This window comes from Thecamonas trahens (assembly GCF_000142905.1).
Source record: "Thecamonas trahens ATCC 50062 unplaced genomic scaffold supercont1.13, whole genome shotgun sequence".
NCBI lineage: Eukaryota > Apusomonadida > Apusomonadidae > Thecamonas > Thecamonas trahens.
The window spans coordinates 421854-437771 of record NW_013657667.1 but is presented as its reverse complement, the minus strand read 5'-3'; the positions used below and the strand labels follow the sequence as shown (position 1 = coordinate 437771).

The window sequence follows — 15918 nt, the reverse complement described above, 5'->3', positions numbered from 1 at the left end:
GCCCGGGAGCTTGCCGCTGACCCCCACAGCCCGGCTCGACAAGCTCCTGGCTGGCCGGACGGCTGCCAGAGCCAGCAGCGGCCTCGGTCAGTACCAACAGCACGCATCTGACACTTCTAACGTTGCTGCAGCACCCGCCACCACTGGGCCTGGGCGTGGTGTCGGCGATGGCGGTGGGCGAGAGGACGGCACTCCGCGCGATTCCCCGGTCCAGACGGAGGACGATGATCGCGCCCGCGAGCTCGCGAGGCTGAGGTCCCTGGTCCGGCAAGCCCGATTCGAGCGCGACGAGGCAAGGGCGGCGGCGGCGTTCCTCGAGCCGCTCAAAGCAGAGATGGCGACCGCTGTGCCGGACGTCGAGCGGCTGGTCGAGCTGCGGATGGAGGAGGAGCGCGCGAGTGCAGAGCTTCGCTCGCGCAAGGTTCTCGACGTCATCGCATTTAAGGACGCACGCATCGAGGCCCTCATGGCAGACCTTGAGCAGGCGGAGATGGAGGTCAGTCGACTGCGTGTTCGGGAGAAGCAGCTCAAGCTCTCGGCGGCGGCGGCCGACGATGCACGGTCTGAGCTCGCCCAGGCGCAGGATGCGTTTACGAATGCGCTCGAAGGTGCGCGCGCCCAGTGGTCCCAGACTGAGGATCAGCTCAATGCTCGCATTGCGGCGCTTGAGGCCCAGCTTGCGGCCCGGACTGCGTCCGCGGTCGACAGTGCCCGCTCACGCGCTGCGCTCGATGCACAAGCCACGTCGATGAATGCTTATGTCGAGTCGACGCTGGCTTCGCGCGACTCGCTCGCAGCTGCATTGGCTCAGGCCAAGGCCGAGCTCGCTGATGTCCGTGGCGCAGCTGCTGATGGTGCAACCGCCAAGGCGCGACTCGCGGCACTAGAGGCCGAGTACGAGACCAACGTTGCAGAGCTCGAGGCCCTACGTACTCGTTCGGCGGCGCAGATAGCCGAGTACTCGGACACAGTCCAAGATCTTGAGCGGCGACATGCTGCCCAAGTTTCTGCCCTTCGGGCCGAACGTGACGCTGCCCGTGCTGCTGCAGACTTGCCACATCGGGGCTCTCGCTCCCCGCCACGATCGGGGTCTGACGCACGTGCTTCGGCCCGCATAGCACTCCTCACCGACAAGCTGAGCGAGGCACAGGCTCGAGTCTCCGCTGCCGAAGACGCCGCTGCCGACGCTTTTGCCGAACGCGATGCCGCCCTGTCTGAGCTAGATGCCATCCGTTCTGCGGCGTCGCCGATGGAGAAGACGCTGTTTGCTCGCATTGACTCGCTCACCGCACAGCTGCGGACAGCCAAGCGAAAGGCGCTGGTGTCCAGGGCCACGTCCCGAGGCACACGTCGCCGAGAGTCATCGCCTGGGCCTGCATCCGTGGCCTCCACTGACCGCTTTTCTGGCGAGGACGCCGTCGTCGCCGATGCACTCCGTGACCGGCTAGTCTATTACGAGGGACGGGCTTCCGAACTCGAAACGACACTCAAGGCTGTGCGGTTTGAAATGGCGTCGTCGATGCGCAAGCTCGAGTCTGAGCTCAAGTTTACAGCTGAGCGCGGCGCAATTGCCCGAAACCACCTTGCCGCAACATTGCGTCGGCTTCGCGACAAGGCGCCTGCTCACGCAGAACTGGCCGAGCTCAAGCTACGGCTTGCCACCGCCGAGGCCGATGCCGATGCAGCCCGCGAAGCGGCTGCGCTCCAGCGATCTGAAAACGAGAAGCTCTCTAAGCTGCTCGAGGGCATCTCGTCCGGAAAGCCGGTGCCTCGTCGCGGGCGCACGACGAAAGCGCCGCGTGAAGTGCCGGGCAATACCGAGCTCCGGTCGGTCGCCGCATCGTCAGCGCTGGGCCGGTCGCTTGTTGCTGCCATCGAGACGGCCACCCGCGACAATCGCGAGGCGCAGCTCAAGGCGTCGGTCGTCCACTTCCGCAGCCTTGCCGAAGAGACGCAGCGCGCACTCGACGACGCACGGGCGGCGCACGCTAACGAGTTGCTCCGGCTAGAGACTGCCCAATTTGAGGCGGTTAAGGCTGCCAACATGGTGACGCTTGACATGGTCCGCAAGTACGAGGGCGCAGCCGCGCGCGCTCGCGCTCTCGCCGCTGCAGCTGCGCGCGATGGCGGGTGCAGTCCCTCGCGCCCAGTTGTTGATGCTGCGCTGGCCCGCGAGGTCGCCGAGCTTCGCGCAGTGTGTATGGCTCAACAGGAGGCGCTTGCTGGTCGCGCATTGCCCGAGTCGGAACGCATCGTTGCTCTGAGCGCGGCCGTGCTTGAGGCACACGCCCGGGCCTCTGCCTGTGCTGGTCTTGGCTCGCGCTCGCCCGCGACAGCGCGCACCTCTGTCCGCTCGTCGTCTGCGCAGGAAGTGCTGGATGCCGCACGCGACGATGCTGAGCTCAACTCGCAAGCGCTTCAGCGAGCGGAACGGCGGCTGGCTATGGCGGCGGCCGAGAACGCGGCATTGCGTGAGTCACTGGATGGCTTGCGTGTGTCGTACACGGACTCTGTGGCGCACATCAAGACAGCAGTCTCGGGTACTCTTGCTGCGCTCGAGAACAAGAACTCGGTTGTAGACGTGGCTTGCGAGTCTGCTGAGGCTGAGACCGCGCGCCGTGCCGAACTCACCTCGCACCTGCGCGCAGTTGGAGCGCTCGAAGCGCGGTCGCACTCGACGCCCAACCAGATGTCGCGGCTTCTAGCGGCGTTTGCGCGCGTTGATCGTGACCTTGCCATGGAGCGGGCGCGGGCAAGCCAAATGGCACAAGCGCTAGCTACTGCCCTGGCGTCGCAGACCCGGGCCGAAGAGCAGGCACAGCATGCGCTGGCGGATGCCTCGGTGGCCAACGCAACGCTTGCGGCGCTCAAGTCGCGCATCGAGCTACAGGATGCGCTCTCGGTCAACGCAGCGTCTCGACAGCGGTCGCTGCTTTTGGAGCGGCTTGCCGAGCTAGAAACTGCCTTGGAGCGAAGTTCCAAGTGGGCGTACTCGCTTGAGGCAGTGCTGGAAGAGCGGGTAGGGGCGGTTGAGCCAAGCAGTGCGCTGGCTCCGTGGCTGGCGCCGCCGGATGCGACACTCGTGCGCCACATGAGCGGCCTTGCTGCTGAGGTGAACCCGAGTGCTGCTCACGTCGAGCTTCTCTCAGCACGCGTCCGCCACCTCTACTCGCTACTTGTGGGCCAGGTGGCCATGGACGCTAGTCCGCTTGCGCTACGCCCGCGGCTCCTTGCCCAGGCATACCAATATCTGGACGAGACGTCCGAGGCTCTTGCGGCCGTCCGCGCCGAGCTAGCACACACCCAGTCCGCGCTGGCACGGACAAGACTCCACCTCGATGCTGAGTTGCTGCAGCCGAACGAGTCGGCCGGTGGACACGAGACGACTTCACTGGCATCGCTTGCGGCCCTCACTGAGTTTACACTCCTTGATCCGACTTACCTCGGCAAGACCGGCAACGACAGCAGCTCACCGCGTGGCAGCGAGCCGGTATCGCCGGCAGCCGACGACAAGGGAACGTCCAGTCCAGCGACTGTCGCTGCATCGGCCGCCGTCGACGACCTGGTTCGCTCCCTGCGCGAGCAGGTTGACCATCTCAATGCCGTCATTGCGTCACGGGAGGATGAGCTGATGGCGGCCGGCAACGAGCTCCGCGAGCTCCGCCGCGCCGTCTCACAGGCGACCTCCAACGATGCTCAGACGCAGCAGGCACTGGGCGCATTGCGCGAGCAGCTTGCGCTCAGCCAGGTTGAGCGTGCCGAAGTTGACGATGCACTGGCAGACGCCAAGAGTGCGTTGGCGTCAATCGTTGAGGACGTTGCTGCCGCGCGATCAGATGACGTCGCGGGTGGAGACGGGCTGCGGTGTGGCGCGCTAGCGGCGGCGCTGGTAGCAGCCCGCACCAAGTCAGCCACACTCAAGCGAAAGCTCAAGATCGCCTCCCGTGACGAGATGAACTTGCGATCCAAGTTGCGTACTCGCGATGAGCGTGTAGCGCAGCTCAAAAAGGCTGTCAGCTCGACAAGCAAGCGGAGCCGGTCGGCGTCGCCAAGCAAGCGGGCATTTCTTGACAATGCTGAAGTTCAGCATGTCCGCGAAGCTGCTGACGCCGAGATCAACTTACTCAAGCTCAAAATCACACGGCTGGAAGCCGATGCGCTCGCTGCACCGGCCGCAACTGGCGCGGCCGACAGCGTTCTGAACGCTGCGCTTGGCTCGCGGACGTCTGTAGTGGCCAGAGTCGAGGCCATGGCAGCGTCGCTCGACAAGGCCATAGCCGAGTCGGCGGTCGCCACGGCTGACGCCGAGAATGCCCGCGCCGCTGCAGCCGCCGCTGCAGACCAGGTTGCCAAGCTGGAGGTCGAGCTCGATGAGACGCGCGAAGAGCGGACCAAGGCCATTCAGGCGGCGAGTGAGGCCCATGAAAAGGCGGCCAAGGCCGAGGAGAGCGTGGCCAAGTTCAAGGCTGCAGCCAACGCCCGTATCAAGCATGTTCGGGCCGAGCTAGAGGCTGCCACTGCCAAACACTCCAAGGCCTCCAAGGGCTTCCAAGACCGGATTGAGCGCCTGAGAACCGAGAACGCGGCGGCTGCAAAGCGAGCTGCCGACACACATGCCAAGGAGCTGGCCAAGGTGGAGGCGCGGGCCAAGGAGGCCGACCGCGACGCGGCGCGGCATGCGGATCGGCTCTCATCGCGACTCGATGCGGCAAAGAACGCAAAGGCGTCGCTTGAGGGTCAAGTCGAGGCACTACAGGACAAGCTGGCTGCGGCGCGGGCCGAGGCTGCACGCGCGGTCGACCGGGCTGAGGCCGCTGAGACCCGCAACGCACAGCTGGCATCTGAGCTGGGTGCCCAGCTCGAAGCGGCGCGTGCCGAGAGCACGGCGGCGCAGTTGGAAGCTCGCGACATGGCGCATGCCAACGAGCGGGTCCGGGCCGAGCTTGAGGCCGCGGTCGAGGCCCGCGCCGCCGCCGAGGCTGTTGCTGCCGATGCGTCGGCGGAGACTCAAGCTGTGCGCGCCGATGCCACGGCCGCCGCGAACAAGGCCGCAGCTGCTGCTGAGCGCCGGCTCGGTGCCGAGCTCGAGTCCCTCGAGGCGGCGCTGCGGGAAGAGCTGCCGACCTCGGCTGCGCACCAGAGGCTGGAAAGCGAGCTTGAGTCAGAGCGCGAGGCGCGTGCGCTCGAGGTGGCTGGTCTACAGAGTCAAATCCAGGAACTGACTACTGCAGCCGAGGCGTCCGACACTGCGCGCGTCGAGGCTGAGACTGCTGCGGAAGCTGCGACTCTAACCGCGGGTGATGCCCGGCGAGAGGCAGAGCATGTGCGCCTCCAGCTCGTTCGACTTCTGGCCGCATGTGGCGGAAGCAGCAGCGACAAGGCCGAGTGGGAAGTGGCTGACCTTGATGACTCTGTGGCGGCTGAGATCGAAGCCAAGGTGGCTGCCGCAACTGCAGCGACCACAGAGCAGGTGGAAAAGCGCGAGGCGCTCGAGGTTCAAGTGGCGGAGCAGCGGGCACAGATCATGGAGCTAGGTCAGTTGGTGGAGGCCGAGACAGCCGCGCATGCAGCGACGGCGACCTCGCTCGATGAGGCGTTAGAAGCAGCGGAATCTCTGCGCGACGAGGTCGAGCAAGTCCGCCAACTGGCGGCCGAAGAGCAGGTCAAGGGCCAGAAGCTCGAGCGCCAGCTGGTCGAGGCACGGGCAGAGCTCGAGACCATGGAGGCCGCGACGAGCCGGACGCTTGCGCTGCGGGAGGGTGAGCTGATGGAGAGGATTTCGGCGCTGGAGGGCGAACTTAGCGAGGTTCAAGAGTCGTACAGGGCGTTCCACGACCAGACAAATCGGACTATGGCACGGCTGCGGAGTGTGCATGCCAAGACCGAGGGCGAAGCTGCAGAGGCGCTTGCGAGTGCAAAGCATCGTGCGGCGGTTCTGGAGGGTACAGTGACGCGAATGCGGTCGCAGATGGTGGCGCTGCTGAAACGCGGCGCGTCGGCGGCTTTAGTGGTCAATCCCGGCGCCGGCGATGAGGCCGAGAGCGAGATGTCGTACTCGGCAGGCGATGAGAGTGCGAGCTCGGTGTTCTCAGTCGACATTGTACCTGCGGCGGGTGTGCGAGAGGCGACCGATACGTTTGGCGTCGGCGGCGGTGCCGAGCCCGGATACAAGACGCTCGCTCCTGTTGTCCTGCGGGTGGCCGACTTGCTGGAAGAAGTGGCCGCCCGCGATGCAACGATTGCAGTGCTGCGGATGGAAGCGTCTCTGGCCGAGCCATCTCAGGGCAAAGTGGGCGAGGGTGCAGACGTGGTCGTGCTGGCGTCGCAGGTGGAGAATCTCACCATTGAGCTGCAGACGCGGGGGGAGCTGCTGGCGGCCAAGGACGTCAAGCTGAGTGAGCTCGCCGGGGAACTGGATGCTTGCGCTGACCAGCAGAGCAGGGTTGAGAGCGAGATGGCTCAGATCCGGGCCGAGCATGCCAAGCTCCGGAGTGTAGCACAAGAAGCCCCCCAGCTGCGGGAGGCGGTCAAGGCCGCAGAGGCGGACGCGGCGGAAGCGCGGGCGGCAGTGGCAGCGGCACAACAAGAAGCAGGCCGGGCGGTCAACGAGATCAAGGCCAAGATGCGCGGACTAGCAGCGCGGCTGCGGGACGCCGAGGCCGCCAAGTCTAGTGCACAGCAATCGGCAGTGGCGGCAAAGCAGCGCGCCGAGGCTGCCGAGGCGCGGGCAGACGAGGCCGAGGCGCGGACACGGACCGCCCGTGCAGCAGTGGCACGCAAGGGCAAGGCCGCGACCGAGGCGATGGAGCGGGCGCGCAAGGCTGCGGACCAAGGTGCACGAGTGCCAGAGCTCGAGGCCGAAGTCGACGAGCTCAAAGCACAGCTGGCGCAAGTCCGAACGAGGCTAGAGGCGCGGCACCGGCTGGTCACCGATCTCAAGTCCAAAGAGAACGAGACCAAGGCTGCACTGCATGCGCTCCACGCCGAGCTGGAGAACTCGCTGGCGCCGCTGACGGTTGTCTCCGAGAGCGACAAGCATGCCCGCTCGGTGCGCAAGGTCTCGAAGCATGTGCGAGTGCTGGAAGAGGCGCTGGTCCGGGTGGTGGACAAGATTGTGGCAGCGTGCGCGCCGCCGCGGCTTGCCGCGCTTGGCGAGAACAACGGCCGTGGCTCGCGAGTGCGCGAGCTGGCCGCTCGGGTCATGGGCATGATCCGCGGCAAGGATGCCGGCAGCGTCGAAGCAAGCGCCCTGGTGATGGAGCTTTGGCGGCTGGTGGGCTGCTACGGTACGGCGCAGTCGAAGCTGGCTGTGAGCGCAGAGGCCGAGTCCAAGCGCGAAGCCGGGCTGGTCGAGCTCGAGGAGAGCCGGCTGGCCGGGCTGCTGGACACGCTGCAGACGCAGAAGCTCCATCTCGCTGGCATGCAGGAGCAGATGGGCGAAGAGCGACGCGCGTACGAGGACCAGATCGGGCGACTGCAGGCGCAGCTGGTAGAGCTGACCAAGTGAATGACGAGCAGGGAGAACTGTTGCTGCTTTTGCTTGGGGGGATACGGATGGGTGAGGGCTTCGACTCAGGCGAGCGAAGTCCAGTTGAAGGTGATGTTGGACATCTGGCGGACCTTTGTGGGCCAGTCCTCGATGGGGTTGTGGGAGAGGTTGATGTCACGAAGGGCCCAGAGGGCGACGGTAGCCTCCTCTGGCAGTGAGGTAATCTTGTTGTGCGAGAGGTTGAGGACACGGAAGTTTGTCAGCTGCGAGAGACACTCTTCGTTGAGAGTCGTGATGACGCCCTCGGACATGTCGAGCGTCTCCATGGGCGCGATGCGACAGAGGACCAACGGGAGGAAGCTGAACTGGTTGTGCAGGATGTTGAGCTTCTCCAGCTTGGTCAGATCGGCCAGCGACGGTGGCAAATCCTGCAACAGGTTGTCGGAGAGGTCGAGCGAGGTAATGTTGGGAAGCCATCCAACTTCGGGCGGGATCTCCACCAGCTGGTTGTGCGAGACGTCGAGGTGGGTCAGGTTCTTCATGTTTCCGATCTCCGCCGGGAGCACCTCGAGCTTGTTAAAGCCAAAGTTGACCGTCTCCAGCCCGGACAGCGCCTTGATCTCGGGCGGCAACTGCTCGATGCCGTTACCTGGAACCGCAATAAGCAGCGAGCGTGCGTGAGTGGGTGGCTGCGTGGGCGTGGAAGGGAGGAAGCAGGGGAGAGGGGGGTGGGGCTGTTGCAAGTTGCAAAGACTTTGGAATGCATGCACGGAAAAGGGGGGGCAGCATGTCGCCGAAACGGGGAGGAAGAGGAAGGCGGGGGCCGAAGAGAGGAGGCGTAATAGGGGCAAAGGGCCATGCATACCGGCAACGTCGAGGACCCGCAGGTTGACCAGGGCGACCAGACCGATGGGGAAGCCGCCAAGGAGGTTGCCTGAGAGGACAAGCTCCTCCAAGTGGACGGCCTTGAGCACCTTCTTGGGCACCGAGTCGAGCTCGCGGTACCCAAGGTTGAGCTGCTTGGTCAGCTTGGACCGCTTGATCTCCTTGCTCAGTTCGTTGCCCATCGTTGCGTGTGTGTGTGTGTGTGTGGAGGGGGGGGGGGTGTAGGGGTGGGGTGGTGGTCCGCTGGTCGTGCCCTGGTCGTGCCGGGCTGGTGCCACAACGGGCGAAAACGGCTGACGGGCGTGCTCTGATTGGCACGCCTCTCGTCGGAGATCGTTTTGTTAATGGTATGGATTGGGTACGTGTCAGCACCGGATGGCGTTGCTAGCGCCAGAGATGATCGCTGCGTCTCCGACGGTGGGTGCGATGGCGTGGCTGGTCGGCGAAGGAGACGGTGGTCGACGCCGGTCGGGTTCGGGACGGGTTGGACGGCAGACCGAGGACCGCGTCGGATCGCGGGGACGGACGCTTGTACCGCGAGTGTGAGGGGGCGCGGGAGCGGAGCGATCGACGGGCTTTGTGGCTCGACACCTGTGGCCATGGATGGCGAGTAGGAGCTGAGGGCTGGGCCGGCAAATGAGACGATGCGGGCACTGCATCCGAGCGATGGGCCTCGAGCCGCGGGTCATAAACTGCAATGTGGATGCGCTTCCGCGGCGAAGTCGAACGCCGACGCCGCTGCTTGCGTGGTGGCGACGGACCAACGGGGCGAGTAGTTGTAGAACAGATGCGCCGGATGGGTGGCGGGTGAGCAAGCAAGTCACCGTCGTGCTGGATGCCGACCGATCGAGTTGTCGGTGCGGCATGGACGCCGACCGAGACGCGATGGATCGGCCAGCCCGGCGGTCCCGCAACTTTGGTGACAATCTGCGAGCCGCGATAACGAGCCGGTGGGAGGGCGTGTTCCGGCGAGGAGACCGCCGACGCTGTATCTGGTGACGTCGATGACAGCGAGGTTGCAAACGAAAAGTTGCGCGGCATATGCGAACGGATGCCGTGGGCTCGTCCCGCAGCTGGCGCCCCGGGTGGCGACGGCACGGAGAGCAGCGGCAGGGAGGTCCGCGACACCAACTTACGCCCACCGCTGGGCGACGCGCTTGCAATCGGTGATGTCGCAACATCAGGCCGCGCCATTGCGGCTGGTGGCGGGTCTACTCTCTCGCGCGGAACCGCCGGATCGCGGCGGAGCTCGACGACGAGCTGGGCTGGAAGAACCGGCAAGTGTGCCGGCATTGGCCAGCCGGGTACCTCGAGCGCAGCAGAGACGTCGTCAGCAGATATCGCGGACGCGTAGTGGCATGGTAGCGCGCCCGAGGTATCGGGTGCGTCACGCGGTGCACCAAGGCTGAGTAAGACGTAGACCGCGGGTATCGAGCCGGAGGCAGCCGCCCAGTGTAGCGGCGTCCGCCCGCTCGCATCGCGGACATCGACCAGTGCCCCGGCCTGGACCAGATACCGCAGCGCGGCGATGGTTCCGGTGTATGCCGCAAGGTGCAACGGAGTCACTCCATGCACGTCGGGCGCGTCGAGTGGAACCGCCCCGAGGCGATGCAGGATCCGCAGCGCGTTGACGTGCCCAGCAGCGGCCGCCATGTGCAGCGCCTGGCGGCCCGAACCGTCAGCAACCAAGGCGATCTTTGTCGGCACGGCGACAAACCGGATGCAGGTACGCAGAAAGACAGCGTCGCCGACATGGGCGGCGTGGAAAAGCGGCGTCCGCCCAAGCGCGTCAGAGACGCCAGGATCCGCGCCGGCCGTCAAGAGCGCCTTGGTCACTGCACCGTACTGTGCATAGGCCGCCCAGTGGAGTGCTGTCCGCCCACGCGAGTCGACTGCCGACACATCTGCGCCGGCATCGAGAAGCGCTGTCACCGCGCCAAGTTGCTTGCCGTTGACCGCCCAAAACAGTGGCGTCCGGTCCTTGCTATCCGTCACGTTGACAATATGCGGAGGCAAAGAGGTGCCGTGACGAGCATCGGCCTCGGGTGCGAGTGCGGCGGACACGGCGTTGATACAGGCCACAGCGCCCTGCATTGCTATGTAGTGCAACGGTGTGTTGCCTTGGGCATCTGGGTGTGAGAGCAAGGCGCCAGCGCGAACAAGCGCTGTGAACGCGGCGACATGGCCGCCCGCTCCAGCCCACATCAGCGGCGTGCGGCCGACAGCATCGGGCTCGTCCAGCTCCAGTGCACCAGCATGGTCGAGTATGACCTCGATTGCGGCCGTGGCGCCGTAGGCCGCGGCAGTACCGAGCGGTGTTCGCCCTACAACGTCGCGCGTGGCAAGGATGTTGGTGAGGAGGTGGTCCGGTGGCGGGCGGGCAGCCGCCACGCCGAGAACGTGTGCCAGCGCAGGAGCGAGGTCCTCGCGGGCCAGAAAGTGGGCAAAGGTGCCACGATCTTCAACGTGGCCAAATGCAACCGAGTCCTCGAGCAGAACGTCCAGCCGCGGGCCGGCAAATACCGCAGGCTGAGGTTCGGCCGGCTCGGGTGACGGGACGAGCAGCGGGAGAACGTCGTCGACGCCGCGGATCGCCGCCCAATGAAGCGTAGTGTATCCGTTATCATCGGCGGCAGTCCAAACATCGCCGATACCGCCCGACGACGATGACCACAGGCCCGGCGCATACTCTGGTGAGCCGCCCGGAACCGGCACGGGGTAGACTGGGACGGAACGAAGGAGAACAGCCATGGCATCCGGCGCATTGCCGATTGCTGCCCACATCAGCGGCGTCCTCCCCCGAGCATCTTTGCGTAGGAGAGCACGCGCAGCCAGGGTGGCTCGCACTGGCTCTTGCGGCCCAGCCAGTTCGGCAAGCCCGGCTCGAGCGTCATCGAGCATGCCGTCGTCAATGCCTGCGCTGCCGGCGGCGTCTGCCAAGGCCGCCACCAGCCCATCAGTAAGAGCTCTAACATTGTTGTGGTAGGCATGAACATGGAGTGGATACTCGTCTACCGACAGATCTCCATCTTCAGCATCAACTTGACCCACCCCACGACCGTCGGCATCTGCCACGCCGGCATCAGGCACCGGAGAGCGAGGTGCGGCACGCCCGCCTGATCCAGCCGACCCATTCCCGCCAGTCCTGGGTGATCCTGAGCCCGATCCTGAGCATTCTCTTGACAACGGATCAGGCATCTATATGTACGTATGGTATGGGATTGTGTATGGTGGTGGTGGTGGTGGTGAGCGGGTGCTGGAGTGCGAGGAAGAGTCCCTCGGCAGGTAATGGTGGCTACCGATATGCTCCGATTTGCTCCGCCCCACGGAGAACACGTGGGTGGGTGGGGAGGTAGGTAGGGAGGGGAAGTAGGTGGGAGGGTGGTGCGGAGAGGGGAAGTAGAGTGGAGTCGAGTGGCGATGAACGTGGACGGGAGGTGGTGGCCGTGGGCAGGTATGCCACCGAAGGTGATGCAGGTGCGGGTGGCAGCAGCAGCCCGCTGACTCGCAAACGTTCCCCTGGCAGCAGCCGCCAGGCGACGGCAGCAGCAACAACAGCCAGGCGACAGCGGCAGCAGGAGTAAGCAGCAGAAAACAGCAGCTGTTGAGATGGAGCGACGGATTGCCATCAAGGAGTAGTCAGTGAGGCAGCATCCAAGCCTAGATCGCCATCGCAAGGGATGGAAGCTAGGAAAGGTGTTTGCCGTTGGGGAGGGCGCGGGAAGCGGATGTAGATCAAGTCGATCGGGGATACCATGGACAAGGTACCACCACACCCGACATCATCCATCCCATGATCCTGATCCTATTATTTGCCCAGAAGTCATCCCCTGCCCTGCCGCTATTGGCCCGTTCCCATCGAGATCGAGATCGAGAGGCAGCCAAGATGACACCGCGACGAACCAGCAGCAGCCGTCGCAGCCCAAGACGGGGTACGCCCCCTTCCCAGACCACACACTCCTCCTACCCACCCCCACCCCCACCCGCCACCCCCCACCCCCCCACCCCCCACCCACCACACACACAAATACACACACACATACATACATACATACACGTAATACCATGGCCGCACCTCAAGCTGGGCCCATTCCGCAGCAGTACACAGACGTGAGCGAGGCGCCCGTGGACGACGCGGCAAGGCGGGGACGGAGGAGCCGAACACGACTGCCGGCATCAGCCCGGCCAGCAGAGCTCTATCCGGATGTGGCCACGTCGGAGGAGACGCGTTCGTGCACTGCTTCGCTTAATCGGCTGTGGGCATGCTACGCACCGGGTAACTACTTTACCACCTACTACCGGACCGGCTCCTTTGTCGACTGCTCGGCAGAGTGGGCTGCCTTCAAGGCCTGCACCCGGGTTGCTCGCGATGGCGCCTATCGCGCCAAGCTGGACGATGCAGAGGTTGAGCGTTACGTCAACGGCCACGTCCTTAAGCTCCGTCGCATTGACGAGCGCCCGCCGGACGGCTTCTGCGTCAACGTCCGCACCCCAGACTCGACCGATCCGCCGCCGCGAGTTTCGTGAGCGCTCGCAGCTCGCACACACACTAAAGCATCCTTCACTGCTGTGGCTGGCTAAAAGACGACAACGTCAAGCATGATGCCGAGGGTCTGGACAATGTTGGCGGCCATGAGGTCCTCCACCGCACCCTCGAGGTGCTTCTTGGCGTTGACCTTGCCGACGTGAGCAATCGAGAGCTCTGCCGGAGTCAGGCCCTCCTCGGCCTGGACGTCCTTGTTGTACTTTGCAGCAAGGGCAGCCATCGAGGCCAGCGTCTCCTCATTCGACTTGGTGTGCTTCTCAAAGTCGACGACCGAGAGGCCCTCAAGCCAGCGGCGCTTGTGCAGGTTGGCGAGCATCTTCTGCTCGAGCTCGTTCTTGCGATACGAGATGGCGATCGAGTAGTACGCCCGATTGAGTCCGTGGATGAGGGCCTGGATCGACGGCTTGTGCAGGTGGCCCACGTTGGACGTCGTCTGCCGCGGCTCCTGCCCGAGCATGACCGACTGCGGCGAGATGGTGCGAAAGGCGTCGATGACGACCTTGCCCTTGACAGACTGGATGGGATCGACCACTACCGCCACTGCTCGCGGGTTGAGCGCCTCGAACGACTTTTGAGTGTTGACATCCACTCCCGAGAGCCAGCATCCAAAACCAGGGTGCGAGTGGTACCATCCGACCACCATCTCGGCACGCCCGGTCTGCTTCAACATGTCCAGCATGTTGGTCTGGAACACAGGATCCACAGCCTCCACAGACACTCCGGTCCCGCTCTGCGGCATCGCAAACACGTCGATGACCCGCACCGTGTACTCGTCGATAAACTCGCCGAGCATGAGGCCCATGACCTCCATCGGCACCCCAGCCCGCCCGTGCTTCAGCATCTTCAGCAGCGGCAGCGAAGAGATGTACACCATCTCAGAGGTGTCCACCACAGGTGCATCCGGTGACTGTTCTCAGCATGCATGCCAATCCATCCGTCGCCGTAGCCCAAGCCCCGTCATGTCGAGGAAGTCGCGCCAACCCGCGCCCACCCAGCCGACCGCCCCAGACCACGACACACACACACACACACGCACACAAACACACACACCGTCCATACCACCACCATAAGTACCAACCACACACACCACCATCTTCACTCTGTCCATCATTGCCCACATACACACACATGCACGCTTCCTGTGCCCATCCGCACCGCCATGTCGGCGACCTGTTTTTTGGCTTGGCAGAAGGTCGCACTCGACCTCCGCTCACTCGCCTCCACGCTCGCTCCCTCTTCGCCTCACACTCCATCTCACCCGTACCGGGGCCTGGCCCATGCCGCCCATGCCGCCCAGCATGCCTCCCAGCAAGTCCTGCAGTGACATTGCTGTGTGTCTTGACGAGGACGAGTTGCGTGGTCAAAGGCGCTGGCTCGGCTAATGTCGCCCGCGGCCGGCCGGCCAGTGGAAGGCTATCGCTCAGACTGGCCGCCGGCCCACCGCGAGAGTACCCAGCCCGGGCCCAAAGCCCCCACCGCCACTGCTGTCGCGCACAGACGCCAGTCGCAGAGTCCAGCTTCAAGAGTGCTAAGGGAGAGTTGCGTCTTACTAAAGGGTGGCCGAGACAGCATCGACGGCGACAATGGTGTCAAGGATCTCACGGATAAAGGTAAGCTGCTCCCGCCGCTGGGCGACAGAGGCGGACGGCGAGCTCAGCGAAGCCCGGGCGTGGGTGAGCTGTGCAAAGAGCTCGGCACGGAGCTCGTCAACAGTTCCGGCCTCAGAGCCGGCTGCTGCTGCTGACGAAGCAAGGGTCTGCGACGGTGTGGTCCTCGCCACCGGCACGGGCGCCGATGACGCCGATGCTGATGAGCTCGGCGCCGGTGCCGGTGCCGGTGCCGGTGCCGGTGCTGATGCTGACGCCGACGCAAGGATCTGGTTGTAAAAGTCCTCGCGCGATGCGCCAGCCGGCCGAGAAATCACCGTAGGCGCTGCCTTGGCCTTAACCGGTTCGACCACAGGCGCGGGCGCGGGCGCAGGCGCAGGCGCAGGCGCAGGCGCAGGCGCAGACGCAGGCGCAGACGACGACGTGCTCGCTCCGTCCGCAATCGGCCGCATGGGCGAGTGGGTCACCGGGTTATACTGCGACTCATGGATGACCCAGTTGTGGCACGAAACGCAGTACATCTCCTTCTCCTTGTTGCCGACAAGCGGGACCGAGCACTCGGGGTTGGGGCAGTGCTCGTTGAGCAGCGACCATCCATTGAGCAGGCGCGATGCGATCTCTTGCGACGCTTGATCAGCTTTCTCGCGCTTCTTCCGCAACACCATCATCTCCTCCTCGGACGGCGGCGACCAGGCGTCGTCGCCAAACAGCGCCTCGGGCTTGCGCGCTACCTCGGCACTCCCCTTTCCAGCCGCTGCTGTGCTCGGCTTCTTGATGTCTGACAGCTGCGGCGACGGCACCGCTGATCCCACACCTCCGCCTGCCTGCGATCGCGGAGCCACCGGCGTAGACACAGCCTGCGGCGCCGAACCCGAGCCCGACCCGGCCTCGGCCTTGTCCCCCTCGACAAACTTGTCGCAGTTGATGCAGAACGCCCTCCCGTCCTTGTTGCTCACCAGCGGGACCTACATCGTCCACAACCCGCCCATCACCCACCGCCCAACGTCCGCATGAGGCATAGTATGTGAGCATTGAGTGTGTGTGATGGTGTGTGAGCCGATGACAGCTTCCCCCCCCTCCCCCCCCCCTCCCCCCCTCCTCCCCTCCTCCCCCCAGCCACTCCCTTCACGAAGACACATACATTGCAGCCAGACAGTGGGCACGAGTCGGACATGAGGACCCATCCCTGGAGAAGCTTCTCAGACAGACCCTTGACATTACGGTCGATGCGCGAGGTGTCCATTCTGATCGCAAATACAGCAGGAAAAGTCAAGTGTCTTCTCCTTCCCCACTTCCCCCCCTCCCCCCTCCCCCCTCCCGCCACAACTCGGTCGCCCTCGCTCTCACAGGTGGTGTTCGCCCACTTTATATCGGGTTTTTCTCTCCCGGTC

General features: G+C 64.7%; 6 protein-coding genes across 6 annotated transcripts in view; 2 read left to right on the top strand and 4 right to left on the bottom strand.

Moving 5' to 3' along the window:
- Window positions 1-7523, top strand: part of AMSG_03611 (uncharacterized protein) — a gene marked incomplete at its 5' end in the record, with an annotated part of 30487 nt that extends 22964 nt beyond the window's left edge. Inside the window, one exon of the mRNA XM_013904502.1 lies at window positions 183-7523. Within this exon, the coding sequence (XP_013759956.1) occupies window positions 183-7507 (7325 nt within the window). The 3' untranslated portion in view covers window positions 7508-7523. The remainder of the gene's footprint in view (window positions 1-182) is intronic.
- AMSG_11776 (uncharacterized protein) lies at window positions 7518-8584 on the bottom strand. Its single transcript, XM_013904555.1, has 2 exons — window positions 8355-8584; window positions 7518-8138 (listed from the first exon to the last, which is right to left on the bottom strand). The coding sequence occupies exons 1-2, from the start codon at window positions 8554-8556 to the stop codon at window positions 7573-7575; spliced, it is 768 nt and encodes a 255-aa protein (XP_013760009.1). The 5' UTR covers window positions 8557-8584; the 3' UTR covers window positions 7518-7572.
- A 147-nt stretch (window positions 8585-8731) lies between these two features.
- On the bottom strand, window positions 8732-11768 carry AMSG_11775 (uncharacterized protein). The gene has a single exon (XM_013904554.1). It carries the CDS (start codon window positions 11570-11572, stop codon window positions 8759-8761), a length of 2814 nt encoding a protein of 937 aa, XP_013760008.1. The 5' UTR covers window positions 11573-11768; the 3' UTR covers window positions 8732-8758.
- Window positions 11769-12406: 638 nt separating this feature from the next.
- AMSG_03609 (uncharacterized protein) lies at window positions 12407-12901 on the top strand (the record flags this gene model as incomplete). Its single annotated transcript, XM_013904501.1, has 1 exon — window positions 12407-12901. Exon 1 carries the CDS (start codon window positions 12440-12442, stop codon window positions 12899-12901), a length of 462 nt encoding a protein of 153 aa, XP_013759955.1. The 5' UTR covers window positions 12407-12439.
- An 18-nt stretch (window positions 12902-12919) lies between these two features.
- On the bottom strand, window positions 12920-14270 carry AMSG_03608 (26S proteasome non-ATPase regulatory subunit 14). The gene is made up of 2 exons (XM_013904500.1): window positions 14185-14270; window positions 12920-13827 (listed from the first exon to the last, which is right to left on the bottom strand). Exons 1-2 carry the CDS (start codon window positions 14245-14247, stop codon window positions 12952-12954), a joined length of 939 nt encoding a protein of 312 aa, XP_013759954.1. The 5' UTR covers window positions 14248-14270; the 3' UTR covers window positions 12920-12951.
- A 199-nt stretch (window positions 14271-14469) lies between these two features.
- On the bottom strand, window positions 14470-15770 carry AMSG_03607 (uncharacterized protein; the record flags this gene model as incomplete). The annotated part of the gene is made up of 2 exons (XM_013904499.1): window positions 14470-15492; window positions 15669-15770. 2 exons carry the CDS (start codon window positions 15768-15770, stop codon window positions 14470-14472), a joined length of 1125 nt encoding a protein of 374 aa, XP_013759953.1.
- Between the last annotated feature and the right edge of the window lie 148 nt (window positions 15771-15918).

Coding starts and splice junctions, on each gene's coding strand:
- AMSG_11776 (XM_013904555.1), bottom strand. CDS start 8,556: ATGGGCAACGAACTGAGCAAGGAGATCAAGCGGTCCAAGCTGACCAAG. Junction 8,139..8,354: donor GCGGGTCCTCGACGTTGCCG/GTATGCATGGCC, acceptor TTGCGGTTCCAG/GTAACGGCATCGAGCAGTTG.
- AMSG_11775 (XM_013904554.1), bottom strand. CDS start 11,572: ATGCCTGATCCGTTGTCAAGAGAATGCTCAGGATCGGGCTCAGGATCA.
- AMSG_03608 (XM_013904500.1), bottom strand. CDS start 14,247: ATGTCACTGCAGGACTTGCTGGGAGGCATGCTGGGCGGCATGGGCGGC. Junction 13,828..14,184: donor GCGGCATGGGCCAGGCCCCG/GTACGGGTGAGA, acceptor TGCTGAGAACAG/TCACCGGATGCACCTGTGGT.